This window comes from Eurytemora carolleeae, unplaced genomic scaffold (genome assembly GCF_000591075.1).
Source record: "Eurytemora carolleeae unplaced genomic scaffold, Eaff_2.0 scaffold2539, whole genome shotgun sequence".
NCBI lineage: Eukaryota > Metazoa > Arthropoda > Copepoda > Calanoida > Temoridae > Eurytemora > Eurytemora carolleeae.
The window spans coordinates 1-10,656 of NW_019398424.1; the positions used below are offsets into that span (position 1 = coordinate 1).

General features: G+C 33.9%; 1 protein-coding gene across 1 annotated transcript; it reads left to right on the plus strand.

Annotated features, from left to right (window-relative positions):
• The first annotated feature begins 7,971 nt into the window (after positions 1–7,971).
• LOC111717358 (uncharacterized) lies at positions 7,972–8,975 on the plus strand. The gene is made up of 2 exons (XM_023492857.1): positions 7,972–8,027; positions 8,324–8,975. Exons 1-2 carry the CDS (start codon positions 7,972–7,974, stop codon positions 8,973–8,975), a joined length of 708 nt encoding a protein of 235 aa, XP_023348625.1.
• The last annotated feature ends 1,681 nt before the right edge of the window (positions 8,976–10,656 follow it).

A 10,656-nucleotide genomic window follows, 5' to 3' on the forward strand; every position in this document is an offset into this window, starting at 1 on the left:
AGAGACCCCACCCCCACCCTTGGAGTTGAATCTGATGGCAACTACCCTTACTACCCCAACTACCGTCTGTTTTTTAAAGAGACCCCATCCCCACTATGTATTTATTCTATGCGCATGGTACACAATATGGGTATCGATTCCCATTAAATCACATGTTTTAAGCTTGTTTTTGGCATTCATAACATTTTTCGACCTTTAATATCCTCACCACCTACCTTCTGAAGGGTGCACATTTCGTCTTCAAAAAAAAGTCATTTTATACATACAGGCTGACTCTTGCCACGTCTGAGCGAATGATTTCTCCTTATCTTTCTGCTCCATACTCGCCAATTTCTCCTTAGTCTCCGTCAGCTGGGCTTGCAGCATCTGAAACTGCTGCCTCATCTCCGCCATGCCATCTATCGCTGGGTAAGATGGTCCCTCCATCTCTAATTTCGATCCAAAATTGTCACTGGGTAGACTTGGATATCCTTAAAAAGTAGCCACGGTAATTCCTGTAGCCACACTTGATTCCCTCACAGGCAAATCCTCTCCTGTTAAAACTTCTCTGGCTAATCCGTTAAACCAGGTTTTCACTTTACTCTTTTTCCGGAATACTTTCGGAGCCTCGGGCATCTAGATCTGGGTTCTAGGTTATGCCACCGCTGCCACCACTTTTGTAAGAAATCTAGCCCCGAGATAACTCAACAATAACTCAACTCAAAGTCTAATTTAGAATCTAACTGACTCTATCTCTAGCCAAAACTCAAGGCTTCCAATCTCTAGCAAAAACTCAAGGCTCTGTATACGTCCGTGTAAATCAACAATTCGTATTGAACTAATTTATTTTATATACAGGTAAATCAAACTGACCGTAATGGCCAGTCAGGGTCAACATTGAAATAGATGAGATATATTACTAACATAGATAATAAGAATCGTACTAGACATTACAACAGAGAATGCTACAGGTCAACCCAGACTGAAATATATTTTTATTAAAATGTGGAGCTAATAAAATCTACTTTTTTTTACTCTACAGAGGTTTGGTCAATCACCTACCCGAATTTTAATTATAGCTTTGTCTAATCAAGTATGAATCAGATATCAATGAGCTTTCAAAATTAGTTGTTAGACCTAGAAGACAACAATATCTTTCACATTACTGATCAACCAGGAGTTTAAAGGCTACCATTAGGAATCGGGCATGGCCAATGACCATCTTTGCCTGAAATTATGGTTGTAGTCCGTTTAAGAAGAACAAATACATTTTGAATTTATAAAATTCCCTAATGCCAATTCCCTAATGATAGCCTATTCAAAACACATCAAAACTATTAACATTTATCGTCGTCGTAAACAAAATTAAGTTCAATTAAATATAAAGATTAAAGATGTTGAATTAGTTGAACTAAAAGTATTTTCTTTAAATGGTATTTAACAAAAATGTGATTATAAGTAACGCTTCATAATGTCCGTTTCACAACGACGGTACGTGTCAAACATTTATCTAAGTAACGCCGAGGAAGATTAAAATAATCGTCACTTATAAATAAAAAAGGGCAAAGTGTTCCAGGGTACATCTCTTTAAATAACAGGTCAATTGAAACTATATCATAGTATAATATGCGTATTCCGTACCCCTTTAACATAATGTTTAATTCAATCCTCGTAATAAAATTTAATTTCTTAATCTACTTGGAATGTGTGATGAAAATGTGGTAATTATTAAATACAAATTGAGTTATATCCCCCCTCCCCCCTCCTTCTCGACCTCCCCCACCCCCCTCCTCACCCCATCCTATCAATGTGTTTGATGGACGTGGCAAATTTTGAAATGTTGTAATTAAAGGAACCCCTTCAAAAAATGTATCGAAATCGATTTTATTTCACAAATTTAACATGCGTTCTTGAGTGGGGTTATTTAGTTATTTAGGGATATTTTGGGGATTTCATTTTCTAAACTTGCTTTATATAAAAACACCCCCTTCCCCCCCCCCCTCATGATATTATACAATAGTAAAACCTGTCATCCATAGCTGTCACGGGTTGTCATGGACTGTCGAAAACCGAATCAAATAAAATAGATTTCAATAATTACAATTTCTGCCAATTATCCTCAGGTTATCCTCAGAACCCATTTTTTGATTAGCTTATTATTACAGGGTTCAATCTAAACTGTAAACGTAAATTGAATTAAAAAAGGAGTTTGAATAAAATGAAAAGACAAAAACCCTGAAGATTACTATGTGCCTTTATCTAAAACAGTTTAAGGGACTGTCAGCGAAAATTCCATGCAAAAATATTAATGCCCGATTTGCAACAGTGCCATGAAAATGAAAATTTGGAATAATTATTATTTTGATTTCGTGGTTTCTCTGCAAAAGTGACTTTCTACAGCAGGAAAACAACAGGAATTCAAGGTTATAATGCAAGGAAAGTTATTTCAAATGTGTCCGCATCTTCTGTACTGCAGCGTACTGTCTCTGCGTGGTAATGTAAACACAAGACGGATGTCGAAGCCTGACATGGGATCTATCTTTCACATAAACAATCAATGAAATATTCTGGTCATAGGAAACTATTATGTGAATTATTAAAATTATTATAATTTGAAGCTTTTAACCACCTCGGATAATAAAGGAACACTGAGTGATGCATCTATTCTTGTTTACAACTTCCGCCCAGAGAGAACTGGTTTCAATATGTACGCAGAGTATACGCAACTGCAATTAACTTTCCTAGCATTATAACCTTGGGAATTAAACTCTTTTTATTCTAGGGGGAAAAAATATCTTCGACATTATTGAACGGATAAATGTTTACAGGGTACCGTTGTGAATCGGGCATTGTCAGTTTTTGCATGGAGGGTCACTTGAAATTACGCCTGTAGACCCTATGAGGCCGAACTCGATGGAGACCTTCAATTTCTAGAATATTGTCATTATATATATTCACTAATTCATGCATCAGCCAAGTAACCAATCTATGAATATAAGAAGTACCTCCCCCTTTCCCTTACCTTCACCCCCCCCCCACTCACACCCCCTTCCAGTCCAACGTAATCCTAGGCTCATGGGCACTGTTTTGTTTTTAAAGTTTAATCCATGAAAATAAAAATGTCAATAAGCACAATTATTAAAATTTAAAGGCTTCACATCCCCTTTTTTTAATTTCAACTATTAATCGTTTTTCTGAATGGGGCAATTTTTAATCATTTTCAAATTATTGCTTTTTTTTAAATTTAAATTCTCACAATTTTAATTCAGGTATATACTAATAATATGCTAAGGGTATTTAAAGCAGCTTAAACTATTACAAAACGATCAACAGAAAAACAGAAACGGTTCAACAATGACAAAAAAAAGAAACGTGCCCGACTCTATCCCCCCACCCCCACCCCCTCCCCTCGTTCTTGTGCGCGTATAAATAGGTGTTGGGTGTTTCTGATTTAAAAACCTGTTTATTAGATCAGTTGTCAATTCAGTCAACATACCCGTTTATTGGCCTTAATATTCAAACCAAAATAAGACTTATTCAATATACGCCCTTACTCAACAATCATCAAGTATTCTTATCTTTTCCTGTTCCTATCCTGTTTCTATCCTGTTCCTATCTTGTTCCTATCCTGTTCCTATCCTGTTCCTATTCTGTTCCTATCCTGTTCCTATCCTGTTCTTATCCTGTTCCTGCCCTGTTCCTATCCTGTTCCTATCCTGTTCCTATCCTGTTCCTATCCTGTTTCTATCCTGTTTCTATCCTGTTCCTATCCTGTTCCTATCCTGTTCCTATCCTGTTCCTATCCTGTTTCTATCATGTTCCTATCCTGTTGTTCCTGTCCTGTTCCTGTCCTGTTCCTCTCCTGTTCCTTTCCTGTTCCTTTCCTGTTCCTATCCTGTTCCTATCCTGTTCCTATCTTGTTCCTATCCTGTTCCTATACTGTTCCTGTCCTGTTCCTACCCTGTTCCTATCCTGTTCCTGTATCTGAAATCCTGTTAATTGAACATATGTCATCTCTTGGAGGAAATTAGGTTAAAAACACAAATGCATGCTTAAACATGCACCATAAAATACACACACAACCCATTCAAGAATATATACCCTCCCCCCTCTCAAGAATAATTTACATTTAATACTATTGGCGTTTTATTTGAAATATTTTTGAAAAAAAGTATGTTAAGGGACTGCTATGTAATTTCTAGTGTCCCTCACAGTTTTAACTCCCCCACAACTGTTAAACTTCATGTAAGACGACATTCAATAAAGTTGCATGTAATTTTTTTCCAAAAACGACCGTTCTGAAAAAGTTCGTCGTTTCGTTAACGATCGTTAACGACAACCCTTCGTTAACGATCGTTAACATAATTGTCAATAATTTTTTTTTCAAAAACGATCGTTTTTTCAAAAACAATCTTATAAAAAACGGTCGCAAATCGTTTTAATTAAACGATCATTTTCAAAAACGATCGCTATTCGTTTTCTAACAGTTCAAAACGAGTGGGTCGTTTTTAAAAACAATCGTTTTTTCCAAAAACGAAACGATCGTTTTTGAAAACGAAACAAAAAACGATCGTTTACAAAAAAGATTAACAACGTACCGTTGTCCATCGGGCATTGCCATTTTTGCAAGGAGGTTCATTTGAAATTATGCTTACAGTTCCTTTAAGAAATCTCAGTTTTGACAAAAAAAAAACAGGTTTTTGATAAACACTAATTAAAATCTGATAGTGGGCGCTAAGCGCACGTGTTTTTTTCTAAAAGTTAGCTTTTGCACACTTCACACAAATATCACGCAATTTAATCGTTTTTGTGAGAAAGTATTTGTTTACAAACAAAACAAATAAAGGTCGAAATGTCACCTTTCATAAAATAAATTAGAAAAAAATGGCAAATACAAATTTAAAAACAAAACAAAAATGGAAACTGTATCTTCAATTTCTTGACAGACAGACATGATGCGGAACAGACACACAAACACCAAACTTCACTTTCAATTGTTGCATAAGTGTATATTGTATATCCTGAGGGTAAACAGCACACTTAAAATTGAACATTCAAATCTTAATTCTGGATTAGATTATCTATATCTATCTATATATATATCTATATACAAAGAGAATAGAATATATATTAGAGGGGAATTTAAAGAATCTCTCGGTATGAATTTTTTTAGTCCCTTTCAGTCTGAAAGGGAGTTCAAAGTGTACAAATCATGTAAATCTTCACAAATTATATGCAGTAGAGTACATTAATACAGTATGTTCCCTAGACTAATAATTTAAATTTCGATTTTTTTAAACTGTTAAATAAACTTTATAATGAATTAGGTGAATAAAAAACATCATTTGATTTATAGTTATATCGGAAAATCATCGTTTGTAAAGTGGAAGGCATAGAGTCTATGTGAAATGATCATTGGTCAATTATGAAACCAGCCTATTTCATAATTTGGTTTTCTTTTAACAATAATTTTAGATTTTCTATAAAATGATATTCCAGGACCCAATAGGTTATATAGCATAAATATGTGAAATACACCTGCAGTATGGAAACAGTACAACAAAATGGCCGTTTTACACTTTTTTCTAGTAAATTCCCCTCTAATATATATTTTATTCTCTATGTCTATATATCAATAAATATCTCTTAATATCTCTATATATCTCTATTTATCTATGTATATCTCTACATATCTCTATATCTCTATATAACTCTATTTATCTAAGTATATCTCTACATATCTCTATATCTCTATACATCTCTCTATCACGCGAACACATACAACAAAGTACATTCTATCTGAGAAATACTTTTAGTCATATTTTAATCTTAATTATTCAAAGGAGTTGAATTTTTGCAACAAACTCTAATTTTCTAATCTCTATATCTTTGTAACCCAATGTCGTAGACCTTAGATATTTCAAACTATTAATACTTATAGATAGAATAATCCAAGTTTGAAATATCAAAGGTTTGCACCATCTGGTTGCAAAGATATTGGGATCAGAAGATTTGAGTTTGGGGCAAAAACTCAATTCCTTTAATTTAAAAATTATACATTTTCAAAAAGAAAAAGTTTTTTTTCCATGATTATTTACAAAAATTATTGAACACAATTAAAATAAGGTCTAAATTGCTGCAAACAAATATTAGCACATATATAAATGAAAACCAACAAAGAACATGAAGATGAATTATGAACTGTGAACAAATATCAACCATGATAAACAGAAATATGAACATAAACACAAAAATCAACCAAAATAAACAGAAATATGAACATGAACATAAAAATTAATGCTAACAGAAATATGAACATGAACATAAAAATTAATGCAAACAAAAATCGAAACAAATAAAACATAATATGAACATAAACGTATACACATAAACAGAAGTTTAAATACAAACAAAAACGAAAATAAACATAACAAATAAACACAAACATAAACACAAGTTTGAAAACAAACACCAAACATTTAAGCATGGCCACAGTATAATGAACATATATGAAATAAAACATAAAAACCATCATAACCAACGCTTATTAACAGAAACAATATAAGTATCGTACATGAACGCAAACTTAAACCAAAATAAAAATAAACAGATAAAAAAACATGAACACAATATGAACATAAACAAAAACACAAACATAAACACAATTTGAACATAAACAAAAACACAAACATGAACACAATATGAACATTAACAAAAAACAAACATGAACACATTATGAACATTAACAAGAACACAAACATGAACACAATATGAACATTAACAAGAACACAAACATGAACACAATATGAACATAAATAAAAACACAAACATAAACACAATATGAACATAAACAAAAACACAAACATGAACACAATAGGAACATAAACAAAAACACATACATAAACACAATATGAACATTAACAAGAACACAAACATGAACACAATATGAACATAAACAAAAACAAAAACAAAAACATAAACACAATATGAACATAAACAAAAACAAAAACATAAACACAATATGAACATAAACAAAAACATAAACACAATATGAACATAAACAAAAACACAAACATAAACACAATATGAACATTAACAAAAAAACAAACATGAACACATTATGAACATAAACAAAAAAACAAACATGAACACAATATGAACATAAACAAAAACACAAACATGAACACAATATGAACATTAACAAAAACACAAACATGAACACAATATGAACATAAACAAAAACACAAGCATACACAATATGAACATTAACAAGAACACAAACATGAACACAATATGAACAAAAACAAAAACACAAACATGAACACAATATGAACATAAACAAAAACACACACATGAACACAATATGAACATTAACAAAAAAACAAACATGAACACATTTTGAACATAAACAAAAACACATACATAAACACAATATTGTGGCGGCTATGAAAGTCGTCTTTTAGTTAGAGAATCTCTCGCGGCAGCTAGAAGGAAAAGAGGAGTTTCAAGGCCACGTAGATATTGTTACGCGAGCCATGCTGCGTTCATAAAGTCTATGTGATGCCCCTGTGAATCCCTGAGTTCTCCCTGCGGATCTGTACAGAACGTATTGTAAAAAACTAGTTTTAGAAGCTGTTTCCAGACCGACTACGCATGCGCAAGTTTTCTGCGTGGAAGCGGGCAGATTCTACCTTAGTATATATTTGTTTTTCATGTAAGATCGTCTATTATTAAACCGTGTGAAATTCTAGAATCACTGCGGTAATTATGCTTTATATTTATATGAATCTTGCTTATTTATGTTCGGTTATGGTTGATATCTTATAATGTAATGTATTGGTTCCATTCCACAGTTTTTTAATGCCTAAGTTGATTTATTGCTGTGCTTGTATGATTTATCACTCAATGCTTTTTCTGTGGGCTTATAAAAAATTATTTAGATTGAAGTCTCGGAGAAATAAACGTTCGGAACCTTATTATTATCCTTTTGTTATGGAGAGCGTTGAGAGAAGGAAGTCTTACAATCCTGTCCAGAGAAATACCACACGGTACTTATACAAATTTCATTAGGTCTTTAGGAAAATCGCTAAGTAGCGAAACAGATATAAACATGTGATCGTTAAAAATATGGCATTTTTCTAACCTTGTATATTCAAAGTAAAATATAGTTAATTGTTTTGAAATCCTTGTCGTTATTAGCCGACCGCCAAATTAGTGACCCCGGACTATTTGAATACATTTTCTAAGTCCTAAGTGAAGCAACCCACCGCTTTGCATTATTCTTTATATAAACATAATAACATGAACATAAAAACTCAGTGTTTTGAGTTAGTTTTTTCGCTAGTGTTATTTTACAGTTCCACCTCAAAAACATCACCAGCAACACCACCAAGTTCCATCATGTGGTTGCATCTCTACCACAGAAGGAAATAGATAATGTAGTGGATATAATAAGGAACCCGCCTGCTGCAGATCCTTATGGTGTATTGAGGTCTCGTCTTTTACAGACACACTCTCTCACGGACTACGCACCTTGTGAATCCATCATGTCACTTCCTTTGTCTGGAGATATGCTACCCTCAGCTCTGTTGTCCAGGATGAGGGCTCTCCTTCCTATAGAACATCAAGAGTGCTTGTTCCTGCGGTATGCTTTCTTGAGACAACTTCCATCTGATGTCAGGTCTCACTTAGTCCATGATAAAACCGCCGATATTGCCGTTCTCTCTCAACCTGCTGACGAGATTTACCGGAGTAGTTTGTCCTCTAGTTCGACGGTGAACGCCCTGGATTCTGTGCATGCTGTTATTACTCCTCCTTCTAGGCAGAACCGCCGTAATCAGCGTTCTCAGAGAGCCTCTATTCCAGTTACCCACCGTTCTCAAACTCCTGCAGCTTTGTCCCGCCGTTCATCTTCACCATCCTTTTGCTGGTACCATGCCAAGTTCGGTTCCAAGGCCCTCAGTTGTCAAGCTCCATGTGCCTGGTCGGGAAACTAGAGCACCGGCAGGAGGATGCTTTTTCCCTGCCTGCCGGTTCAACGGGTTCTGCTCTCATCTATCTCCTTGATGGTCTCTCCAACCGTCGTTTTCTAGTTGATATTGGGGCTTCAATCCTGGGTTTTCCATCTCCAACCTCATCTTCAACCTCTGGTGTTCGGTTACTCACGGCTGATGGGTCAACTTTAACCTGCTCTGGTTCCAGGATTATCCCTCTACGGTTTGGAACGTGGAATTGTTCCTGGACTTTCCAACTGGCTCCAGTTTCTGTTCCAATCCTTGGAGCAGATTTTCTTCAATATCTTTTTTAAAATCTAAATATTTATTGTCTTCTTATTTAAATTGTACAAAATAGTTTACATGTGTTCAAATAAAGCTTAACGACAAATTCGTTTACATTTTTTTGAGAGATTTGTATAAGGGTTAAATACATTCATTTCTTAAATTAAAAATTTGGAATTAAGGATACTTGGATCCTGCAAAACATATAATTTGAAGAGTGCATCAGTGAAGTAGTAGAACATTAAAAGCATATAATAAGTCATTGACAATAAGAGGGTATGCGGATTGAATAGAAATTTTTAATATAAGAACCGTTTGCACATAATTTGGGCAATTTGTGTAGAAATCAGTTTGCGCAAGCACTTTACAATTTTCATGAAACATTGGTATAAAGTCAATGTACACTATATGGAAAATACAACGATTGTACTAACGAAGAACATTGAAGGTTCTACATTGGTATGGCATTACATTAGTTAAACTATGTCGTCTTGATGCTATTTAGCCAAACTAAAAGATAGAAAACTATATCTTTAAGATACATACTGGCGAGGAACATTGATGGTTCCTTCCTGCATGTTCTTTTCTCTCTGTGGTTTAGAATCTACACGACCGACGTGAAGATAACAGACTCCAAAATTAAGAAATGTTAAATGTGAATAGATTATTAGAGAATCGTTTAGTTTCAATTGGAAGAAAACACATTATACTTAAGAACTAGACTCACATAGAACATTGATGGTTCTGCGCTCCTGTCTAGGATATTGAAAAGAGATTAGGGTTTAATCTCTTCATTTTTCTCAAATCTTCAATACTCTAGAGCGGATATGGTGCTCGTTTATATTGTGCTACAAATTAGAGATATCGATGTAGCGTAGTTGTCCCATTTTCTTGAGACACCTTGGTTTCTCGGCAGTGAGGTTTGTCAGTTCAGGAGGCGTTACAGTTCTTTCAGACTGAATCAGTAAAAAAAGAACATTAGTTTATTTTGAGAGAAGATTCCGGGTAAGAAGGAGGATTCAGATTTTAAACCAAAGTCCTCTTAATTTAAAGATCAATTTCTGAACGATATCAATAAAAATTTATTAATTAAGACAATTTATTTATAGGGACTCAATTTTACTGTGAGTTTTTATTTCTTTAGTTTTTAATTAACCTTCCGGACGTAATTTTTTACAAAAATGACGTTTAGTTTTTTATTGCAGTAGTAAAGTTTTATATCCGAAATATCAAATTAAAAAATAAAGGATAAAGAGAAAATCTTTAAACTTAGACAACTGACATTGTATACTTAAAGTTTGAATTTTGTTAGAATTTTATTCCAATAGAGTGTACGTTAGATACGGTTCAATAGGGTTTCAACCTTAACAATCCAAAATGATCCATGTGCACGCTCCTG

Excerpts from the sequence above, each read along its gene's own strand:
- LOC111717358 (XM_023492857.1), top strand. The coding sequence starts at position 7,972 with ATGGAGAGCGTTGAGAGAAGGAAGTCTTACAATCCTGTCCAGAGAAAT. Across the intron at positions 8,028-8,323 it reads GTCCAGAGAAATACCACACG|TGTTATTTTACAGTTCCACC; the intron begins GTACTTATACAA and ends TTTTTTCGCTAG.